This window comes from Gymnogyps californianus, chromosome 8 (assembly GCF_018139145.2).
Source record: "Gymnogyps californianus isolate 813 chromosome 8, ASM1813914v2, whole genome shotgun sequence".
NCBI classification, from domain to species: domain Eukaryota; kingdom Metazoa; phylum Chordata; class Aves; order Accipitriformes; family Cathartidae; genus Gymnogyps; species Gymnogyps californianus.
Window position 1 is genome coordinate 7,341,594 of NC_059478.1, and position 24,185 is coordinate 7,365,778.

At 40.3% G+C, this 24,185-nt stretch overlaps 2 protein-coding genes across 3 annotated transcripts in view; one reads left to right on the forward strand and one right to left on the reverse strand.

Moving 5' to 3' along the window:
* The window catches only part of ALDH9A1 (aldehyde dehydrogenase 9 family member A1), a 533,528-nt gene extending 513,363 nt beyond the window's left edge, over positions 1-20,165 (forward strand). Inside the window, exon 12 of the transcript XR_007766847.1 lies at positions 20,155-20,165. The gene's annotated coding sequence lies outside the window, so the exon portion shown is untranslated. The remainder of the gene's footprint in view (positions 1-20,154) is intronic.
* Positions 1,120-23,757, reverse strand: SELE (selectin E). 2 transcript variants are annotated; one of them, XM_050900729.1, is made up of 13 exons: positions 8,705-8,831; positions 8,283-8,358; positions 7,916-7,995; positions 7,088-7,474; positions 6,187-6,294; positions 5,871-6,056; positions 5,037-5,222; positions 4,744-4,929; positions 4,278-4,463; positions 3,192-3,299; positions 2,693-2,714; positions 2,510-2,582; positions 1,120-2,154 (listed from the first exon to the last, which is right to left on the reverse strand). In XM_050900729.1, exons 3-12 carry the CDS (start codon positions 7,950-7,952, stop codon positions 2,525-2,527), a joined length of 1,464 nt encoding a protein of 487 aa, XP_050756686.1. In that variant the 5' UTR covers positions 7,953-7,995; positions 8,283-8,358; positions 8,705-8,831; the 3' UTR covers positions 1,120-2,154; positions 2,510-2,524. The 2 variants fall into 2 exon arrangements, with proteins under 2 accessions (XP_050756686.1, XP_050756687.1); XM_050900730.1 differs by lacking the exons at positions 8,283-8,358; positions 8,705-8,831 and adding an exon at positions 23,722-23,757.
* Between the last annotated feature and the right edge of the window lie 428 nt (positions 23,758-24,185).

The window sequence follows — 24,185 nt, forward strand, 5'->3', positions numbered from 1 at the left end:
TGGGAGCCATGCTGGCCTGAGCAGCTCTCTCCAGAGGATGCTGCAGGGCCATGCATGTAGAGGACAACAACAAGGACAGGCTGGGGGACCCATGTGGTGGTTTAGCTCTCAAAACAGCTCCTGCAGGGATTCAGAGCAGGGCGTTTCGGGCTAATCTCTACGTCCCCTCAGGGAACCTGAAGGATTACTGCTCTACATCTGCTCACATGGTTGGGCCCCACCTTGTCAAGGCGGGGGAAGCGCTGACAGCCGCTCTCAGTTCTTTAATCAGTTTGGGATAAACAGCAACGGGCCCTGTCCACTGTGGCACAGCACCTCTTAATTGACTCCCTTGCTGCCAGGCCTGAGGGCTTCTCTTGAGCCTTGCCTAGGCCAGGAATGCATCTCATGGTTTATCACCAAGGGCTGGCTCCTGGCAGCAGCCGCAGAGAGCCACAGTGCAGCTTCCTCTGCTACGTCAGGGCTTGGGGAAGGGTGGCCACAGGAGTGTCTGGCCATCGCTGGTACCTAGCCAGCGCTAGCCCATGGCAGAGTCTTTGGCTACAGCCCAAGCCAGGGTGGGAGTGGAGGTCCCTAGACAGTAGTCACCACTAATCCCCAGAGCTGTGCTTTCACCTGTTAGCCCATGGTCTCCCACACTCAGCTAACTTCCCAGCAGAAAGGGCTGCAAAAGACCTGCATGGGCTGAGGGGTTTGTGCTGTTAACTATGCACCAAGATCACCTACTTGCTTCTCTTTCTGCTCTCCTCTCCCTCCTGAGCATGCCTCTCGCAAAGCTCACTGCTGGTCCAAGCACCTGCTTTACAGGACGCATCGCTGAGCCTTCCCTCCTTCCTTTCAGGACTGGGGATGCTGGTTTGGGGTCCAGCTCTGGCTGTGCTAGTTCCCAGGCAGTCAGTGCCATCTGCTGGCTACTCTTTCCTTGACTGCTATGAAAACACGGAAAGCTAAGTAAGGGACAGCCTTGCTATTTAGCCAGTCTTCCCTCAACCCTTCACATTCTGCTGCTGAAGCCATATCCATAGGGCTGACCTAAATCATTTAAGTAAGTGACGTACATTTCCAAAACGGGAGCATTACATTTAAAACATTTTATTAAATACTGTTACAAACAGGACAATACATATCAGATTCTAAGTCAGAGATTTTTAATTTATGATTATAACTTAAACATAACTTAAGAAAGACTTTCTCATTTGAAATCCTTTAACAGCTTAATAAATCATACTTGCAATATATATACAAATCTCAGGCTTCCATTTTATTTGTAAATAATATGCATGCATGAAATCCTTACAAACACCTCTGAATTATTTTAAAATTACCTGGGCCCAGATCAATGGCCACAGACCTACTCAAGAACAAGTATTTTACAACACATTTACAGTTAACAGCACAGAAATATCCACAGTAAAAATTGTACAATTAAATATTTATGTATACACCTGTATTACAGTGCATCCCACAGGGATGAGATCTTTTCAGATCTACTTGCTGCATTCAGAAACCAGAGTACCTAGTATAAGCACTACGATTCCTAGTGCTGTTACAAAAAAAAAAAAGTTTAAAGTCCCTAACCTTTCTGGGACATGCAGCAGAAACTCACATGATTGCCCATATCACTACAGGCACATTTATTGACTGGGACATCCTCTTAAAATAAACTGACTTCAACAACAAACCAGATCAATAGTTTCAAAGCTATCAATGAATATTTTTTAGTCCTGATTATTCTGTTTCTGCAAGTATAACCCATATGTCTCCAGAGAAGACATTTCCAACAGTGTAGTAAGTGATGTGAAATAATGCATGTCTTCACCTCACCTAGGTACCTTTGAGTAGACCAGAGGAGAAACCAGCCTCCTCTTTAGGCAGCAGCTTACTACTTGCTCACCATCTGGACAAGAGATGGCAAGCTCCCAGTTATGATAACTACATGACTGAATGTAGACAGTATTTTGCCAGAAGGCCAGAGTTTTACTCTCTGCTTGTCTTCAATGGAAATACCAGACAGCTTGAGTTCAAAATTTCTGAACAATACACAGGGTCAATCATCTTGTCAGCAAGAGGTAAAAACATCTGGACAGCTGCTGATTTGCATGCAGTTTCATTCTCCGGAAATCTCTGAGACATAAGTAAAGATGGCTTCAGTTCCTGCAGAGAGAACAAAATTCCTCTATAAATTGGAAAATTGGCATAGATTTGTATTTGCTCTCATTTCAGAGGAATTTAGTATGCAGCAGGTAGCAAAACCACACAAAAGTGTTCCTAATACTATATGCAACTGGACAGAACGCTAAGCACACTCACCCTTAAGGAGCTGAATAACCATTTCTAAAGCAATAGATCCATCAGTCTTGTTAGGAACTTTCATGCAATGCCAAGACGCATATTAGGTACCCCAAAGTATATACTGCTATTTCAGCAATTGTATAGCAATTAACAGCTCTGATTGCTTGTGTGATTAAAAGGAAGAGAATTTGTGAGTGCAGCCATCTCATGTGCTTACCTGAAACACCTGGAGTTAGACATTCTGGCCAGCACTTTGGAAACTACCTTCAACGGTCAGGCTCTGGCAGCTACTATAAAAAACAGAAATGAAAAGTACTTTAGTGACAACTGGTTTATAACAAATGGATTTTAGCAAAGTGATTGCAGCGTTTTTCATGCTGCTTTTTGAGACACAACTTACCTGGAAGGAGTAAATTTCTTTGCTGCAAGAAGAATAAGAAAAGGTATTAGCATTTCAAGATGAAAGCCCCCTCATGTAAACTTTTCCTTCTACCAAAAAACCTCTCATTTCTGAATATCTGATAAAAAGCCATAATCTAGCAACAAATCTCACAGGCAGTCATTACTGTGTTGTCATTAGCCCCATCTCAAATTCCCATTCACTTTCCCTGGCAGTAATTACCAATAAATAAAATGTTGCTTTTTTCTTCTAATTCTTGTTTTCTAAACACTTGGTTTTTACTATTTTTTATTTTTAAATGTTCATCCAAAAGCCAAACATGGCATGTATGCAGGCTTCTTGAAAATAATTCTGAATTTGTTTAAGTATGGGAATTTTTACTTTTTCAAAAAGCAAGCTATTGGGGTTTGGAGGGTTTGGAGGTTTTTTTTTTTTTTTCCTCCACTGAAAATTTTTCAGGAAGGTAAATAAGACCAGTGGATCTAGTCCAATTGCTCACCTTTTCTTCGGAAACGTCTTGCAAGCCAAAGGAGGAATGATGCTGTGGACAAGAGAGAGGCGCTTGTGGCTGCTATGCCCACAGAGACATAGCTGACTTGTTCAGAAGCTGAAAGGATGAAAAAGTTTCAGTGAGATCAAGAGGTCTTTGAAGCCCTCTGTACTTCTTCCTTTTCCTTGTGCTTTTAAAGAGGAACCAGAATTGCAGTTTGTAACCCTTAAATTTTCTCTTGTTGAGACAGGACACATCCTGTACACAAGGTAAAAAGCTGCATACTAAAAATTATCCCACCCACTGCCAAAGCAATGGCAAGGCAACAAGCTAGCTATACCAGGGTCTGTCTAACCTCCAGCCTCACATGACAATTTATGCTCATCTTTTATTTTTCATGTTTCAGTTCATATTTTAATTCCCACTGTGCCATCTTCCTCTTTGAGCAATCCTGTTAGATCAATGAAATTATTCAAGGATCTAAATTCTGCTCAAGCAAATAGAGTTGAGCTTTTAGGACCTCAAGCAAAAGCATTTCAGGCGGGCCAAGGATGTTCCCACTGAGGACAGCGACAGAGCTCTTACTGCCTTGAATGGGAAGGCAAGGCTGAGACTTCTGTCCTGTAAAATTATAGCCTTTGACAGAAAAGCTCTGTGAGGTCTTTTGGCTGAGGAGTTCACTCAAGAATGTATCACCCTAAATTAACAAATCTATAAACTTTTCCACTGAGAAACAGACTTATGAATGCAGATTTCACCACAAGGTTCTGTTTCTCCAGAAAAGCTTTTTTCTTTATTCATATGGAAAAAGCTCAACATGAAAAATATTTTAATTAAAAATCAAACAAAACAACCCAAAATCAGGTTGCAGCTTTTGTTTTTGGATAAGAAATCAATTTTGCACCAAGACCTTTTAGGAATTTTCCCCTCTTCTATTTTCAAAAAACATACTGAGAGATTTTGTTGGGCTTTTTAATTCATGGACTTCACTAGAAGTTCTAGCCCACTGGTTGGTGTTACCTCCTCCACCCTTCCATACTTCATTTGACTAGAAACCCAGTGCCACCTCTCTGTGGCTAGTCACAGGTGAAATACCTTCACATGTGGGCAGACTGGCACTCCAGTTTCCTGAATGACTGCACTCAAGAACATGAGAACCATTGAGCCTCCATCCTTCTAGACAGCTGAAGTGGCAGGCAGTGTTGTACATGAAGTTCCCAGCACCATGTGAGCAATCCATAGAGCCTTTCTCAGGAGAGCTCAGTGGTTCACACTGTACAACTGAAATACAAAAAGAAACGGTTAAAAGTCATTAAGGACTTTCCTGTCTTTCGCCCTATTTTTTGCACTAGTAGAGGTACACTGTATTTTCGCATTCATTTGACTTTGGGATGGGAGCAGTTCACAGAGCCATGAGCAGGCATTTCTAAGGCAGGGCAAGACACAGCTGAAAACATGAGAGACAGCAGAGTTTAGTTTGGAGCCAGGACCCTACAGGAATACGGATTTCAGCGTGTTGTCCAGTGACAAGAAAACTACTTGCCAACCCAGTAACTCTTACCTTTGCATTTTGGTACTGGCTCTGACCACTGTCCCTGTGCCGTGCACTCAATGCTGGATGGGCCATCCAGAACATAGCCCTCGCTGCAGCGGAAATCACAACGCGAGCGATAGGTGAGATCTGCAGGAGCGTGGTCACAGGTCACAAAGCCTTCTTCTGGCCAGGTTACAGCCTCACATCTCACAGCTGCAACACACAGATCACAACAGCAATCAGCACAGATGCCTCAGGAATTCAACATGCCAATGCTGACAGCCTCAAGTGCTCAGGTGAACGGGGATAAGGAAAGGTACCTGCACAGGATGGCTGCTGCCTGTCCCAGGCCCCAGAAGACCCACACTGCAGTGTGGCTGGTCCTGTCAGGGTAAATCCTTCCTCACAGGTGAACTTGCAGGTGGTACCCCAGGTGAGCTCCACAGAGGGATGGGAGCAGTTCACAGCACCATGAGCAGGCATTTCTAAGGCAGGACAGGTCACAGCTGAAAAGCATAAGAGGCAGCACAGAGCTTAGCTTGGAACAAACCATAAAAAGTTTTTCTTCTTTCCTGAAACTTAGCAATATATCCACTAAATGGAAGCAGCTTTAGAAAGGAGATCTACTATGCTGCCATTTCAGAAAGCAGATAGGAGTGGAAAGATCTCAAAATGGAAGGCTGACTCTTAAGGCAACGCTGTAAATTCATCTGCAGCTCATGACAGCAACTAGTTACAATCCAAAATTTTCCCACTTTGACTGCTGCTTGATGATGTTCGATGCTTTTATTTGCTTCAAACAGTAGCTTATTCTAAGCTGAACACCTCAAACATAATTCCTACAGTCAGGAGTAACTGGCCTGTTGTGAGCAGTCTCACAGCTAGATCATCTCCATTCCCTGTTCCCCACAAAGAGTGGAAAAGTCTTTCCCTGGAAGGAAATCTAGACCAGGGCCAGAACATTCATCCTGCCCATTTCATCTCTTCAGGACAGAGACACCTGTGTGCTGCAATAAAATAGTACCTTTACCACATAATTAATTACAAAGGAATGGGCCAGAACTTCAATTTGTACCTACTAACAGAGCAACACTGAAGTTTACAGAGCTATGTATAACGTAGAAAGCTGATCTATCACTGCTTGAGAAGCTCACCTTTGCATGCTGCAAGGGGAGCCGACCAGACCCCAGAAGAGGTACAGTATACAGATTCCAATGCAGTCAGTTCATAGCCTTCCTCACACTGAACTGTGCAGGATGAGTTGTAGCTGAAGTTCTCCAATGGATGGTTGCACTCGAGGCTCCCATGATCAGGTTTCTTTAGTGGATCACAACTCTCAACTTCAAAGAAACACAAGAAGGTACACAGTCAGTCTCATTGGCTGAACAGCTAAATCAACAAGCCAGACAAACTGAACACTAGCTAGCACGAACATCGCCCTGGCTGAAAAGCAGGATGGAGGAATCTTACCAAACTCGCATTCAGGCCCATAGAATCCAGGGTTACAACGGCAGGTGTGATTGTTAATAGTCTCTATGCATTCTCCACGGCCACTGCAGAGAGATGGGTTGCAAGAAGCTGGGGAAAAAAAAAAAGAAAACATACAGCAAATTATAAAGGAATCAGCAATGGCCACTAATGAAACCTAGCTAGCACTTTGTTTATCTTTCTGGAACTAAACAAGCACTTTGTATAGAAAAAGAAAAGCAGGGGTTTGGTACAGAAGATTACCCTGTCATTTCACAGAAGGATTTCAGAAATCAATACCTTTGACAGACTAGCTCACAGTGAAAGGATTCTACTGGCTGGAAACTCCATGACCACTTGTTCTCAGGTAGATATTAGCAATATTTAAAATGCAAAAGGAACAATATACTATGGGGTAGGTAGAAATCCTCAACAGGTACATTCTTCATTAACTCACCACAGCTCTAATTTGGCTGATATTTGACTTGGATTTTTTTTTTTTTTTGACCTAGCCTTAGCCACCTCTACACAAACTGTCTAATCTAATCCAGTGGTCTATAGTCAGCAGACAGATGCCTCCAAAAGGGCAATTTTTATCTAGCTGAGACACCCACTTGAGAGTGGGATGAAAGTCACCATCTGGAAGAGCCTGTTTCACTCCACTGATTACAGAGAAGGTCTGGTGATTTGCTTATAAAAGATGTGTAATATTCTGGAAGCTAAAAGATAAGTGAGATCAATCCAGCTCTTAGAACAAGAACAACCTCAGCCCTGTAAGTAAGGATAAGCCTACAAAGGCTTGCAGGGTCAGGTAGTTAATATGTAAGACTAGATTAAACAACTCATCCCACCCACCATCTCCTCTCCACAGGGGCACACTAGAATGGCCTTTATCACACCATACCTGTGTAGCACAAGGCGACCTTCTTTTTCTCACACTGTTCATCATTCCATTTGCCATCATCCTTCCCTCTTTTGATGTAGATTTCAACGCAGTCCTCGTTGTTCCCTTTGCCATTTGGCTCACCTGAAGCCCAGTTTTTTGCCTCTTCTGTCAGTTCTTTGTTCGTTCCAATCCAGGTCCATATGTCATTAATTTTTCTGATTCCAATCCAGTAGTAACCCGGATTGAAGGGTAAGAAGTTATTGAGATAGTTGATTTCCTCCTTATTCTGAATGGCAACCATGTTAGTATACCTCTTTTTGCACCACAGCTCTGCTTCCCTGTAGGTCATGTTTGTGTCTGAATAATGGTATGTCCAACAATTCACCCCCTGCAGCATTGTAAGTCCTAGAATGAAAAGATGTCAAAAGTTGGTGTCTGACTTTTTCCCTCCTCTCTCTCTAGAAGAGGATATATAAAGCTCTATAAACATTGTAAACTTGTCAATATTGGAAACTGCATAAAAAGCAGTGGCAAATATTTTATAAACAATCAACTGGCAAGCTTCAAAACAGGCATGTCAGCATCAAGTACAGGGACTTCAGCCTGTGAAACTATGTCCTATCACACAAAGCTTTGCAGACTTCATAGCAAACTATAGGAACCAATTATGTATTTGACAGGCAAGCAGGGAAACGTGCCATTGCAGCTAGAGGTTTTTCTATGTGAACCTAGCCTCAAGTTAATTAGGTCAGGTTCAAAAATTCTGTTTAATTCTGAGCTCAAACAGAACAGTCACACTAATATTACCATTCAACTAGTTTTCTACACAGAGAAATACACACTTACCATAAGCAAGAAGAGATAGGAACCACAAGCAAGTCATGTTTCTGAGAGTCTTCTCTTCCCTTTATCTTTTAGGCAGATGGCTATGAGAGATCAAAGGAACACATTTGTAAAGAACAAATACTGACTTTTTACAATTCAATATAAAATACTGTCTATGCAATCTTTTCTACATACTTTTTAACAATTATTCTAAAGACCTAAATAAGATTTCCATTTTTAGGAAATTATTCATTTTAAAACAGTTCTTAATATCAAGATAGCTTTTAAATGTAAACAGCTTTTAAAGAACACCAACACAGAATTCCATCTGTCCAGTTTTTCTTTAGCTGAGCAATGGAACAGATTAACACACTCCATTTATACTCACAGGTTGTAGTTGTGGTGGCCAGGTGGCAAAAGTCCTCTGCGATATTTCTCAGTGACTGCTTTCCGTTGCTAAGTTGCTGAATACGGACTCAAAGATTAAGTTCAGCTCCAAGTGTCTGGACTGTGTAATCCCCTGCCTTTGCTACGGCCTTTTATTCTCTCAACTGGCCTGTCCTCCACGAGATGGGAAATCCCGTGTGGAAAAAAAAATTCTTGGAAAACCCCAGGATCTGGCCCTCCCACACATTAAGCCTGATGCTTCCCCTTGCCAAATCAACCCTCCCACAAAGACACACTGTGCTGACAAACTGCCAAGTGCTGCATTACATAGTTTTACTGACAGAAACACACAATTCCAGGATATCAGGAAGGAGCAAGACAGATAGTTGAGTTAGTTGCGTGAATAAGCAGATTCCAACTTACCATCTAGCATAATGTTTTGCAGCAAGGAGATGCCAGTTCTTTTGGGATCTCACTAAGGCAGGCACTGACACTCAAAGCTGGTTAACTGAGTTTGAGTAAAAGATGGAAACTGCAGCATTGGACAAGCCCTTCCTGTGGATCACAGCATGCTGTGCAGAGTTCTCATTTGTGGTAAGGTTTGCCAGCCCCAGGATTGCTAGTACTCTTCTAGAGTCTTGCTCACAATACAGATTCATCAGTCACTTGTAGCAGTCAAGCTTGGGATGTGGACTTAGCTTTGAAGAGTCCCTTGGACCATATGCTCCAATATCCTTACCTCAATAGAGTTACAATGCCTGAACAGGTGCACATAATATTTCAGGTGGACAAGACAATACACTAGTCTCATACTGAATTCATGCACATTTATTGTGTATACACTGATTAATTATACTACTGCATAGAGCAGTCACATGGTGTCCATGGTAGACACACATGCCTGATTAATCACGGACACTTTGCTATAGTGGGTTGGTAAGCAGTCACACACTATTCAGAGTGCACCTGCAGACATGAGAAGGCAGTAAGCATGAGGATCACTGATTCCTTGCACAGTAGTCTTCTGGTTGCACCACTCCACTCCTTGATCCTCATGCACACCTTCACACATATGCCACTTCAGTGATAAGGCGAGTGACTTGCCACGCTATGTACAGAAGTAGTTTTGGATATTCTCACTTAAGTATCCTTCTTGCCTCTGTTACAGGAGGTCTCAAGTACTGTTGAGGGCTACAAGTAGGGAACGAGCAACACGAGTAACAGACACATTAGCTCGGTTCTTAACCCTGTGCAAAGACATGACACCAGAAGCTCGTCGCAGAGTCCACATTCCCCAGCACTCCCAACCCTGGTTGATTCAAAGTGGTATTATTCCCTTGCACCCTGATCAGCCATGTCACCCCACCCCTTGTTCCATATCCACTCAGGCACTTACTATGGAGGCTCCACCAGACAGTCCAGTTGCCAAACTGGTATTCCAGGCATAAAGAGTCACCATTATCGGTGAGGTTTAACGAGGCTCGACATGCAAAGGACTCAACAAGGGATGTCAGCAATAGGAGGATACAGGGTAGCACCCACTTCATATCTGTAAAGCATAGTTATAGTTTATACAGTGCATGTTGGAGCTCTTATTCTGGAGCCTCAGCCTGTTCTTACTGAATAAAAATCAGTGGCTCCTGGATTCCAAGCTAAGATCTCAGCTGGTATCAATTCCCAATTTTTTCACACAAAAAAATTTGTCAAATAGCCATACTTTAATAGATCTCTGCCCATCAAAGGAATCCATCACAGAAAAGAGGATAGAATAAAGAGTATATTCTAAAACAGCCTTAGCTACTATCAAAATATGAGAGTTTACTAGAAATTGCAACAAAGTCCTAGAAAGCATGTCACAGTCAGTTGCTGAACAGAGTGAGGATTAAACACAACATACTGAATATTTGTAGGGAGAGGAACACTTTCTAGCAGGTATGAACTAGCAAAGCTAGAAACACAAACAAACCATCAAGAAACTCTGGAAAGCTGAGGTTAACTCTTGGCTATGTCACAGACTCATCCTGCAAGCCCAGGCCTGGGCCAGCCTTGCTTAGAACAAACAGACTTCCAGAGACTTCCAGAGACTTCCAGGTAGCATCAGAGGACTGCTATTTCTTTAGCCTCAGCTGCTCATCTGTAAATTGGGAGTGAAAACATTTCCTGTCTGCCAACCTTTCCTCTGTCCATGTTCTTCAGATTGTAAATCTCCTAACAGAGGCTGGTACTTTTAATGTACCTGTACAGTACATCATGCAGCAGGGCCCAATTTCACAGGGGTTCTATAAACATTATCCTAATACAAACTAATGATAATGAGTTTTGCTAGGGCAGCCTTCTTTTTTTTCCTAAAACAATGATCAGCTGTTATAATTGTATACACAGAAAAATTATAGACAACTCCAGAACAGTTCATATCCTCTCTAGAGCCAGGAGGCAGAAAATCCTACGCCTTTTCCTACAGATTCTTTTTTTCAAGTCATTTCATGAGCTTCCTACTGGTAAGTGCTCATCCTTGTCATGGCAGAAGCTCTGAAGTTAAGTGGAGGAAACTTTATCAGAATTGCTTTGCCAGTGGAATCTCCGGAGGAAGGAAGAGACTATTTCACAGTTTACAATAGTCTTCCTTCACAGGGCCTGTCTGAGACCTCTTGTCTGGAGCAGATAAAACCACCCCCAAAAAAAAACAAACCACCAAAGCCTAAAAGCAATATGCCTGTAAAAACTCCAGCCCAAAAAAAGACTGCCTCTTTTTGTTGGCAGTATTCCCTTATGCATCACTGACATGGGGCTCTTTTTGGTTTTTCCCAGGGAATTCTGCCATCCACCGATTATATTTTTATCTCCTTTTACTATAATGGAAGATGAATACAAATGCAAAATTTTCAGAAAAAAGAAAGCCTGAGAAGCATTTTCAAAAGCACACAACTGAGAGGTTAAAATCTCTTAATTAAAAGTCAAAGGCACTTAAAAACTTCAACCCTGTTGTTCAGGAAGACTGGGATACCTGTGAGCTAAAGCTCATATTGGATCCCAAGTTACAGGGGTATTTCAGGAAAAATACCTCTGATACAGTTACTTAGGTTGAACTGCAGATATTCGAGCTAGAAATGCCATCCAGCCTGCCTCTTAGCTGGTTTCCATGTTACTGATTTGTTCTCTTCTCATTGTTATTTCACATTTGTGCTTTTTTACTTCCTTTGCCAATTGATTTGAGAATGTAAGAGCCTCGTTTCTTTTGCTGTACTGAGCTGGGTGCAGTTGTCCACTCTCCTCTTGTGCTACATGAACAGACATAGTTCCTTAAAATTAATCCAATTCCTCTCTGCCAGAAAAATGGGAGACTCTAAACCTAAATCAAGTCAAATTTTTAGAAATGCTGAACACTTCTTGTTCCTATACACTCCAGACCTTCATTTCCACAAGTGAAAGCCCAGCTTTTTACAAGTGAATGGGAATACTCCAGATCACCTCCTTTCCCTTACAAACAGAGGTGCCTAACAAAGATTATCTAGCAGCAACTAATTTTCCAGTTGGAAGGTTTACTTGATAGGCCACTATGAGACATAAAAGGTAAGAAAAGGCTATATAAACACATTAGGAGTAAGAATAACAACAACCAGTCAGGTCTGCTATTTAAAGAAGGAGAGCAATTGACAGAGAACCTGCCAAATGTCATTTCTATACAGAGAAAAGTTAACAGATACTCACTGCAATAGTGTTATGCATCGGGAAAAGAGAACAGGTCAAAGTACGAAAAGACTGGAGTGAAGACTATCTAGGTTAGTTACAGCCAATCTAGTTACTGTTTAAGGATCCAAACGCTCAGTAATTACCTTTGGGAGTACGGGGAAAGGTGTCAGAGGGCTGACGGAAAGCAAATATTGCCTCTCTGTATCCAGGAAAGGAAGATCAAGGTAATTAGAAGCCAGGCCTTCCACGTGAGCACCTAGAAAAGATACTAGAACCATACCGAAAATTTTTGAAAGAAAACAATTGAAAAATCAGCAGAAGGCTACTAAGCTGTCAAGAACAGCTGACATTGATATGATTGATTTATTCTTGGCAGATCAATCTAGTTTGTACTTCAAGGCTCAGTGAGTAACAAAGAAACAATAGTGCACTATAGTTTGCTATAATTAAGACTTTTAATACTGTCCCATGAGACATTCTTATAAGCAAACAAGTGAAATAGTGCTTAGCTGAAATCACCATAAAATGAGCATGCAATAGATGTAACCACTACTCCAAGGGCAGTTTTCCAATGATGACTGTCAGTCTGAGAGGACTACACAAATGAGCCCTGCAAGGGCTTATCCTGAACTAACTTGAGCTAATTTAAGTTGGATGGCAAATTATCATCTAAAACGTTTAGAAAATTTGCAGATGACACCAGGCTTTGAGGAATTGCAAGAGTTCCAAAGGACCAATGCAGGACTCAAAGATTTGAATAAATTAGAGACATGATCCAAAAGAAATGAGGACAAATCAATAGAAACAAGCACAATGCACAATGGTCTTAATCTAAAAAAAACAAAACCAAAACCAAACACCATAGAAACAAACTGGGGAACTGCTGGCTAGGCAGGAGAATTGTAGAAAGGAACTAGGAGTTATAGCAGATCACAAATTCAATATGGGTTAATGATTTGTTGTCATTTTTAAAAACAGGAAATGCTGTTCTGATAAGTATTAGCAGGAATTTTTTATTTAAGACAAAATTTGCAATTAGCCCATCCAATCTGCCATTGCCAAATCTCATCTGGTGTACTGCACCTAATCTTAAGTACCGCAATTTTAGAAAGTTACAGGCAGACAAAATACAATCAAAACCTGAGCAATGCAGTCGATACATTATTTAGAACAAGATCAAAGTTTTATTCTCTTTTGGAAAACAAACTAGGACCATCTCATACAATCTTAACACCCTGCACTATTTTCATAACAACAAAAAAATTTAAGATTTACTAATTTTATTTCTTACGAACACCCTTATTTTGTTTGCTTCCCTGAAAACATATATGAATGCTTGTCTGACTTGTAAGGAGAGTGTAAGTGATCCAATCTTCCAAACTATCAGCTCTCCACAGATCACAGTTCAAGTAACACATGCTCAGAAAATACGGCTTATGTGCAAACACCCAAGGCATTTAACTGTTTTATTCCCAGCCCACTGTAGAAAAGGATGACAGAGGAAAGAAATCTATGCAATCTTCTAAAACCTAAAAGATATTTTAGATTACTTAGGAGGCATGTGATCAACAATTCTTTATGTCCACTTGGTGCATAACAAGTAGTGGTTGGATTGATTTGTAGTGACAAAGTTTTAAAGAAATTTTTCTAAATAAGGAGGCCATGAAATGCTACAACAGGAGTTTGGTAGGGTCTAGCTTCCTGTTGGAGATTTTTAAATCTTGGTTTCAGAAACATTTGTCAATATCTTTATCAGTAGCTTATGAAAATGGGATGCAGTGGGAAATTATTTTAGATTATCTAAAATTCTCTGTTGAACTTGCTGAAATCACAAAAATAAGACAAATACAGGATACAGTGGGATCTCAGGTAATCAGAATATATACATGTACGTATGTACATATAGAAAGAGACAGAGATTCATTTTCCATGTCTTTTTTAAAGAATGGTTCTTTACCTACATTATAAGTTTACATCTGCATTTACATATTTCTAAGTCTTCCTTTTTAAACATTTTAATGATGCTTTTATGTCAACAGACAAAAATAGAGAATTAAGTACCTCTGAGTAATCCAGTTCCATCTCTCTCCTAGGAGCTATATTTGTCATTCCTAAATTCAAACACTTCCTAAGTATTTATGTCAAAATAGTTTGTACAATAGACCTTTATCCCATGGCAAAGAGCTGTAAAACTACTTAAAAATTTGAAGCCACGGAAAAAACTCCAGCTTCACCCACAGTAACACTCAGTAGAAGAAGAGTAAGAGCTTTAGCCAGCCTTGAGGGGAAAAGGAGTTCTGGTGCCAGTAAGTGAAGGTGCTTCCTGTTTGGAGAGGAGCTTGAAACACTAATTCTTTAAAAATTCAGAGACAAAAGGTCTAAGGGACAAGTTTTCCCAAGGTCTAGATGGGAAGAAAAGATAATTTCCAAAAACATACTCATCCCTCAGCCTCTGTGTCTCATTAAGTGTGAATAAGGTAGGCAATACAAGTGCTACAAAGAAGCTGGTATTTCTCAGGTGGCGTAAGACAGTCTCCACTCTGTCTGGAGTGAAATGCCAGGAGCCAGAAAATCTTATCTCCACTTCTCATTTCGGGAACTCTCTGATGTGACTCATACTGCTCAATTTCCTCCAAATGGGCAAAAATACACATTCAAGAATCTAAGCTGAGGCCAGGCATCACTTGCAATGGCAAGGTGTGATTCAGTGTATTGAAACATGAAACAGAAGAAAGGAGCAGAGAAAACAACTCACACCTTGAATTAAGATAAAAGCAGAGCTGGTCTTCACATCGCCCACACTTGGCTGCCTGCAGCTGCAGGTGGAACTGATCCTATGCAGAACTTGATTATCTACTGTTGGAAATTATGGCAGAGAAGCTCTTGGAACCTTGCCACCCTTCATGCACATGTAAGAAAGAATAACTACAGAACCCATGCATAGACCCAGCACTGTTGATTTTACTGCCCAGGTCTGTTCCATACTCCCATACTCTCAGCAGGTGAGATGTCCCAGATGTGACAATGATGGGGATGCTGGCTCTGAGGAAGAGACCAGTTACAGCTTTTGGCAAATGAGAGGAGTGAGAGGAAGTTTCAGGATTAGGAGATTAAGTAGGCGGTTGGTTCTGTAAAAGTGGTCATCCTGAGAAATGTTTTTTGTTTTGCAAATTCTTTGCATAGCTTCTGCCTAGCTCTGCTCCCAGAAAACACTGTTTTGACTTATCAGATAGCATGTGAACTATTAGTAGCACTGGAGTGCTGACATGACCGTCCATTCTCCATTTGCAATATTATGAGGGAGAGACTACAAAAATGGATGAAGAGGGCAGTAGCTTCACTTCCTTACTAATACATCTCACCATTAGTTTATGAACTCCAAGCTTCAGGTCTGTTCTTTTCAGTGCTTAAGTCAGTTTCAGGTAAATTTTTATACATCAATGGACACAGTATTTAATGTGTTTGAGTCCATAACTAAAACAATGTTCAAAAACAATTTTTTAATCATTAAATACAGCACCTTATAACTTCAATATTGTAATTTCTCAGGTTTCTGCATAAGTTTTCAGCCCAAATTGCCCACCCTAGGAGCTGTACTGCTCTAGGAAGAAATGTCTGCTAAGCAAGCTTCACAGAAGGCCAGTACAGATATTTTAGTCCTTAATTTTTTTACTGGGAAACAAGCAGTAAGCAAACTCTCCAAGTGCTATCTGCAGCAGATCATAAACTAGAGCGCCACATTTTTGAAGGATCTAGAAGTTTTGGATCATGTACCTAAAAGGTGCTTTGGGTGATACTGACCTCTGTATTTAAAGTCAAGCCCCAGAGACTGTCATCACTGTCTGATGCCATTTATAAAACCAAGCAGCAGAAAGGTCCATCACCAAAGCTACTGGCATTCTGTGGATATCTCATCACTTGGTATCTGAAATCTTCAAAGCAGAAGACCAAAGTACAAGGAACAACTGCACAGCACTGAGAAGTAAAACCTGACCCATGAACAGACAGCAAAGGCATATCATTCATACTACTCATGACTTTTCTCAGTCAATTGATCATGAGAGAGCAGAAGTTCTTGAATTAAGTACTCTTTCAGGAGCATTCTAGCCACTCCACCACAGGTTTGCCACAACCATACCATCCATGAATTATTCCAAGAAAGAAGTTTATTTCTATCAGCTGGATAAGTAATTGCTTTTTAGGACAGGCATGTTTAACGTAAGATCATTAGCAGAGGGTACTTCAATTGATGCATATAGTAGTTGTTTCAAGAACAAAGAAATTAATCACTAACATTGAAAGCAATGGCCTTAAATTGCTCAATTTTATTGTTTCCCGGACAAAAAACAGCACCGCAGGCTTTTTAAAGTTCCAATTAACTGGTGTCAAGATCATTAGGACTTTCCTTATTTCCTGGGCCTGAAAACAATACTTTAACTTTCCAGTGAAGATTTTGCTCTTCCGCAACTTCTAGATTTCTTGACTCATCAGGAAGGGTGATTCTGTCACCTACCCTGAAATTGCTGCATTTTCATATTTGAGCCTAAAAAGCAATCCACAAAGTCATTTTTCTCAAATGCAAAGCATGTACTCCACCCCACACACCCCACTGATAACCCTTCACCAAAAGGCTTGTCAAGCACTGGAACAGGCTGCCCAGGGAAGTGGTTGAGTCACCATCCCTGGGGGTATTTAGGTGCTCAGTGACACAGTTTAGTGGTCGACTTGGCAGGTTTACGATTGTGCTCTATGATCTTAAGGGTCTTTTCCGACCTAAATGATTGATTCTATGATTCTATATTTATCCTTCCTGCTGCATATTAGTTGGGTTTTTTCCTCTCATTTATCAATAGGCATTTACTCATCTTTTGTATTCAGACATGACTGCAATCAGTAGCACAGTCCGGTTATTTAGACCACAGAAGTAATGATCAGCTAAGATTACTTTCATAATAGGTATTGGATCAGCAGGAAGTGAAGGGATTGTCATTTATCATCTATAAAATAATATTGTGCCTGCATGCAACATTCTTATTTGAAGCAGTTAAGAGTTCAGTTTATTTGTACTTCTTCTAAGCAACAAAATCCCCGTGATGTTAGACTGGGTACATAAACTACAAAGGAGAAGCTGCCCTACTGTCAAAACAGAATGAAAGATCCAGATTTATGCCTACCTGAAGATAAGTAAATTAGGAGTGCAGTTGCTCTATACCCTCTAGAGTCAAAGACAGACAAATGTTTATCTAAAGGTTAAGTCAAAGGAGATCCATTCTCTCTCTATTAACAAAAAAGAGAGCAAATACATTTGCTTTGATGCTTAAAGCAATGGGAAAAGAATTCAGAACAAAATTGACAGCACTGTAATTTTTCATCTCTTATTCAGGTTGTGCCATTAGCTTCTGAAAATACAAAATAAAAGTTAAACCACCACTTCCATGGGTTTGCTTCTATCCTCTAAGGCAGGTTTCAATTTTCTTCCCCTGAAACAAAACAGTGTACATGCCCTTTTAAAGGCACTTCCCTCACTTACTAGGGTATGTAATTTAGTAACATGGAGTAACAAGAATACATTCCTATGTATACCAAACACTGCTCTCTGACCTTGGCATTCAGTGAATGCCAGCATTTGGGAAAACAGCTCTTCATTCTTTTGCTCTGCATGCGATGTCCCTTCTCTCAGAGCAGAATTATTGCTATAGCTAAACGAGCCCACAGACACAAATATTAGTAGATCACCACAAGAAATAAAAATAATCTACCTTTTTCCTTCAGTCTATATCCAGAATTCTGCAAGTAAGACTTCATACAATTACATTCCCCATCCATCTTTTCTTTTTCATTCTGATTTTTTCCTAGGGAACTGCAATCCCAACACTGTGATTAAGGAAAGACACAGTTTCCCTGCTGGGTACCTCCAGCCCTAAAACCACCATTCAAAATACCCTCACATCTCTGCTCCATGAATGCAAATGCATGAGTTTATCACAAAGAAAAGCAGCTGCAGCTGAAAGACCCTTATATTCAGGATGTCATATATCCCAGATAAATGAACTCTGATCAATTAAACAACTCATTCACACTGTTCGTCCCTACAGACCACAAAGAAACAGCTGGGACTCTGGAATCATCACCTGCATACCATGCTTTCGTCATGCCCCCAACATATGCTGTAAGGCATGGACACTAAGGGCAGGGAAGGACAACCAAAGGACAGCAGAGCCCTGAAATCAAACCTAGCAGGCTGGTTTCACTGACCGAGGGGATTCTAGGGGGGGAGCATGTGTTCAGTACTTCAAAGACTGGCAATCCTGTGACAGGCAGGTGACATTTATGGTCATTCAGAAGGAGAGCTAGGAGAATGACACCTCCTGGTAGGAAACTCTAGACTGTTCAAAGGATAGAAATATTCCATGAAGTCCCCTCTAAAGAAATACCTTTCCAGGTGCCTATTAGAAATTTGTGTGTAAGTCTGGGGAAGAAGCAGCAGCTAGGAAGACTCAGAAAGGATGTGATGGGCTCTTTATAAGTATCAGGAAGGTAAAGAAGATGATTGGAAGTTTTCTGTATATAAAGGGATAAAGTTGGTACAAAACCCCAAACAGATACAAACCATCTGTGAGTAAATGTAGACTGGAAATTAGGAGGGAGTTTCTAGCCAGCAGAGCAATGAGGTTATAAAACTGCCTTCTATGAGTAACAGAACAAAAAACTTGGTTTTCATGCAGATCTTGTTCAATTTCTGAAAGGGATCATATGAGAGCATTATTCACGAAAGCAAGGTATAAAGGACCCAGCAGAGGTCCTTTACACTCCTGCATGTGGGAGGTTGGCTTGGATTCTTAAGCTTCAGTGCACAAACAAAGCCTCTGGCTTCTGAACTGACCATACATACACAGATCCAAAAGAAGTTAATACCAAGAGAGATAATGTTATTATCCTGCATTTGTTCTGGCTTCTTTGCTAATCTGAGGAGCTGCTAATCAACAGCTGTTGAAGAAAAATCTTTGTTCAAAGCCTATTAAAATGAGTGGGCCAAGCAGCAAAGCAGACCTGTGATCTTTGATGTCCATGATAGTCATAATTTACAACAGTGCATTTCATTTGCACAAGTGTATTAGGTATTCTTCTGCTCAACTCAAGGGTGTACTCTCACTCTGGGATAAAAAGAATTTGCAAGTACAGCTGAAAGTTAACCCTCATTTTATTTTCTCTCGTGTGAGAGAGAACATGATGGAAATTACCTACTTCAAAATTATTTTCTTAATATTTTCCTGTAATACAACAATGGGCCAAACATATCCTTAGATCTTGTGCTCTGCTGTCAAAGAGCTCAATAAAAGGAAAAATTTATAAAGCTGGAGTTCAAACTGATTGTTTCTCTTTTCCTGACTCTGGTAACCTGGATTGGCCTAATGGCTTGAGGGAATCCCACAAGCTTCACTGCAGCACAATGTATATTTAACACATTTGCATACTACTAATATTCCTTTTCCAGTCACTTGCTGCTCAGAGGCTAAATAGCAAAATAAAAATGAGGATGTTTTGACATTAAGAGAGTCTTGGCTCACAGGTTTTTGCCTATTCTCAAATGAAATGTTACATTTGATCTTGAACTGCAATCCAGTTTCTTCCTTTTAAGATGTCATGCAAGTTAATTAGTGTAGTCTAGGCACTGAAAGCAAGCTAGAAATAGCAGGTCTGAGACCTGCACAGTAAATTGATCCTGGGTTTTGGCAGGATAAGCCGGTCGGATCTGAACTCCATGTTTCTGCAGCCAGATGACTTCTGCTACCTGAACTCGTTCAATTACAACTGGCTTTGATATCTCCACATACAGCTGCAGTACAGCCCCACCTTCTCTTTCCCATCCCTCATTTCAATCCAAATTGATAAAACAAGTGACAGTTGTCAACAGTCAGTAACAATTTCTCAAAAATTCCACTCAAGGCCAAATTAGCTTTTAACCACCATCACGAGATCAGAAAATCTCATGAGCCATGCACAAGGGCTAACCCATTTGGGCTTTCAAGCCAGGCTTTTTCAGGGATCCTTCCTGTTACCAAGTTACTCAGAAAGGAAGCCAGTGTGTTTTCTTTGTAACTATCAGTTACTGTGTACTAAACTTTTCCACTTAGTGCCTTTTGCTGAAGGCTATAAAACACAGAACATAATGCAGGGGAAAGGAGTCATCTCCGATACTCAACCTATCTGAATGTTGCAGTGTGCATCAAAATGTAATTTAGTCTCAGAGCTGGACTCCTGACATTCAGCCCAGAAGAAGAGTTGAAATGCTGTACATAGTGCTTTGCTTGAATTTTAAAAGTAGGTTCATGACTCAAGTCTGATTGGAAAATACTGCTACTGACTACACAGAATTGATCTGGAGAAATGGGGAGAGAAGCTATGAACCTTCTGTCTGCAAGGATTCTCTTTTGTGAAGATCTAATCTTTGCATGCATGAAAACATTTAAGTGGGAAGTCCATTTACACATTCATAGGCACACACACTTAAAGTAAAAAAAAAAACAAACCCCAAAACTGTTTTTCACTGCTTTTTCAGTAATCTTAGCACTTGAATTTCATAGAATAGCCCATGTTGGAAAGGACCTCAAAAGATCACCTGGTCCAACCTTTCATGGGAAAGGGAGCCTAGATGAGATTATCTAGCACCCTGCCCAATCACATCTTGAGAACTTCCTGTGATTTGCCCTGCTTTATACATGCACAGCTTATTCAGTGATATTTAAAGGGAAGGCTAGTAAGAAACTCAACCTTTCTGCTTTTATGGCAAAGGTTTTAGGAATCCAATTAGCAGATGGGAGTCCTACAACAGCCATCTCAGGTATACTCACAGTAAGAAGGGAAAGAGACAGGTCAAACATAAGAAAGGGATAACTGGGCAGAACTGCTCTGGAAATCCTTAATAAGACACAACACCCGCCTTGCTCTGCTAGCACCTATGCCTCAGGAACTCCTAGGGACCTATCACTCAACATAACTACAGTATTGTAACTGTTTTATTGCAGATATTCTATGCATGCTCTAGCTGGACTGCCAATACATAGGAATAAAATGCAGCTGCATTTATATTACCCACCTGTGCTCTGCTCATAACACATTTAAGCTACTGATTTGATTATTTTTAAATTTTTTTAGCATGCCTTTAGCACATTCTTCTGCTGTTAGGTTTGATACTGGCACATAACTGGATTCCTTAAACTATATTCAGAATCCGTATTTGTTGAAAAACTAGCATTTAACATACTCATGTAACAATCCATGTTCTTAAAGCCACAGTTTCCAATTTTTTCAGAAGAAAACCCTAATCTGAATTGTAGTTTGAGCTACTGAGTGGTATAAGGCCAGAGGATATAAGGACTTAAGATAAAGCAGCTGTATTTTGATGTTTCAAGCTACTGCTTACATCTAGTAAACACTCCAGAGCTAATTTTTAAGGGTACTGCACTCAAGTGAATTTGAAGATTATTTGAAGATCATTTGTCCACCTCAGCAGCCAAAAAAATATGAAACTCTGGGAAAAAGATTCAAAAAGAATGCTCAGTATCCATACACACTTCCTGAACATAGCAATTTTTCTTGGGGGGGTGGGGACACATAATAGGGAAGAAAAATGTTTCTAGAAAGTTACTATAAAAAGATACAAATATCACAGCCTTAATGCCACCACAAAGCCCAGTAGAAATGCAGTTAAGTGTGACAACAAGAATGTATTTGTCCCCTATCAGCAGTTTCCATCACCCAGATATTTCACTTGATACACAGGAACCCATTCCCTCAGCAGAAACACTCACAGTATCTCTGTTTTCCACCTAATTTCATCAAACCTGTAGGAATATAGTAACACTGATATCTCTATCATGATCTCAAATTGAGTTGACGTTTATTAACACTTTCAACAGTTATTAAACAGAAAAAACATAGTTACAGGACCCTCTTAATAAGGGATGCAATAGAGAACACAAGGCTATTATCTGCTTTATCCCTCTCAAGACACTCAGGAAATACTTTTAGAAGGTAAAAGTATGACAGATACCAGGACATCTCATACCTTTATGAAAATGAACTGGGGTAGCTACAATAGTTATATCCAGCTATCACACCATGTCACATGAACCACAGTTTTTGTTGCTTCTTTTTAATCCCTCTGATTGCTGGAATATATAGAGAAGTTTGACCAAGTTCAGATGCACTAGCTCAACCAGTAACTTCGTTCAGGTATCCCAGATTCAGCCTAACAAACAACAGCCTAACCACACGTTCTGTTACACCAACAGTTCAATCCACTCCAACATGCATTGCAATATTGGCACAATCCAAGCAAATGTAAGGACAGGTGAATTTCACAAGGCCTTGTGGATTAAAACAATCTGATGACAGGAAGGGCGTAAACAACAGTGCAACTCATAGTCATTTGGGTCCAGTCCAAAGCCTGCAAACCATAGTGGAAAACAAGCCCCATATGTAACATAGAAGAGGAGAAAATGCTGGCAATGCTTATCCTTATGGTCTGGCTACAACTACTCAAGAAAAATATCCACTATCCTATCTTAATTATCATCGCATCAGTTTGCTGTTACCTAATTTGAGATACAATACTTTTCCTCAGAACAATGGGTTTTAGGACACCACTGTGAAGAGACAAGATGTCACTTGGCCAGACAAATAAAAAACCCCTTAATTTTTCAGAAAACAGTGCCAAACTCACTGCCACAGTTAAATATGAGCAAACCCATTACAGAAGGAAAGTCCCTCCATGTAGTTTTATTGGAGGCAGGCTGTCTCTGGTTTGAGACCCCTGTTGCCCCATGCCATCCTCTTTGTACCCCTGAGGAACACAAAGGGACACTACTAACAATGACCGCCAACAGCAGGGGATTTCTGTCTTCAGCCTAAAAGCCAACAGGAAGCTCCTATACCTCAGCATAGCGTAGGAAACTACTTTTGGATAAAGGGAGTCCTTGGGAAGACAAAAGCATTACGGAGAACAGGATAAAGTTCTGCTTTGCCTATTACTAAGTCAGAAACTTATTTGCTCAAACTCATGTCAGGTCAAGCTAGATGCCTGCTTTCCTTGTTGAGGACAAATTCCTTTAAAGTTTAGCTTCTATACGAGGTACGCCATAAGTATTTCCTTTGCCATCCTTGCCCTTGCTCATCAGTGCTACCATTGTTTGTTGCTAGTTCCTTTCATGCGTCATAACTGAAACAGGGCAATAAAGTTTTCCACAGCCATGGCCATGCAACAGGTTTCTATGCTCAAGGGAATGAAGTATCCTATTCCAGTTAAAAATAAAAAGGCAAGGTTCATTCAAACAAGTAAGCTCCATAAAATCTTCTTAATACTAAAGCTTCAAGAAGAGATAAGAGCATCAGATACAAGGCTAAATTATTACATAAAATAATCAAAGAATAAGCTGTATACACAAAAACTATCAAAACAAAAATAGACCTTCTAGATTGCCTGAAAGGAACTTAAAGAACTAACCCTACAATAATCCTACAAGCTTTTACTACTGAACTGAACAAAGCAAGCTTGAGCAACCACCACAACTCCACAGGACCCTCTCAGCCTTATGATCCTAAAGGGCCTTTCACCCAGACACAGATTTTATCACTTTCCCTGCCTGCCTTGGCAAATCCAGAACAGCTGAAACAGGAGGCTTGGTTTCTACTTAAAGCCCTTCTCATCTCCTCATCTCCTAAGATACAACTAACAAGAATTGGCTTACCTTACTGGGGCTCTGGTCATTTTCCTCACAGTGATGGTACTACTCTGTACCCAAAAAGGTAACTAACAATAGTATCTGAAATAATAAAATTTTAGAAATATTTATTAAGAATTAGAACAGCTAATAAAGTAGTTTAGTAAACAAGTTAAATTATGAAGTAATAAATCACAAAATGAATTCTAATTAAAAAATTACATTTATCTTTTTAAGCATCTCTAAATGGTATTTAGATGATATGTACTTTTCTTCTATTTTACTGATGTTTTTCATGCATTACATCTTAGTTTATATAGTACACTGTCTGTATTCAAGCCCTGTTTTTATATTAGAGTTGGAGAAATTCATGTCAACAATTATTTGCTGCTTGTATGTATTAATAGAATAGTTCAGTTGAAAGTGACCTACAATATAGCACTTCAAAGACGCAGCTACGTTGAAACTTGTTTGTGGAAATATTCTGAAAC

Excerpts from the sequence above, each read along its gene's own strand:
- SELE (XM_050900730.1), bottom strand. The coding sequence starts at position 7,952 with ATGACTTGCTTGTGGTTCCTATCTCTTCTTGCTTATG. Across the intron at positions 7,475-7,915 it reads CCTATCTCTTCTTGCTTATG|GACTTACAATGCTGCAGGGG; the intron begins GTAAGTGTGTAT and ends TTTTCATTCTAG. Across the intron at positions 6,057-6,186 it reads TGGGCCTGAATGCGAGTTTG|TTGAGAGTTGTGATCCACTA; the intron begins GTAAGATTCCTC and ends GTTTCTTTGAAG.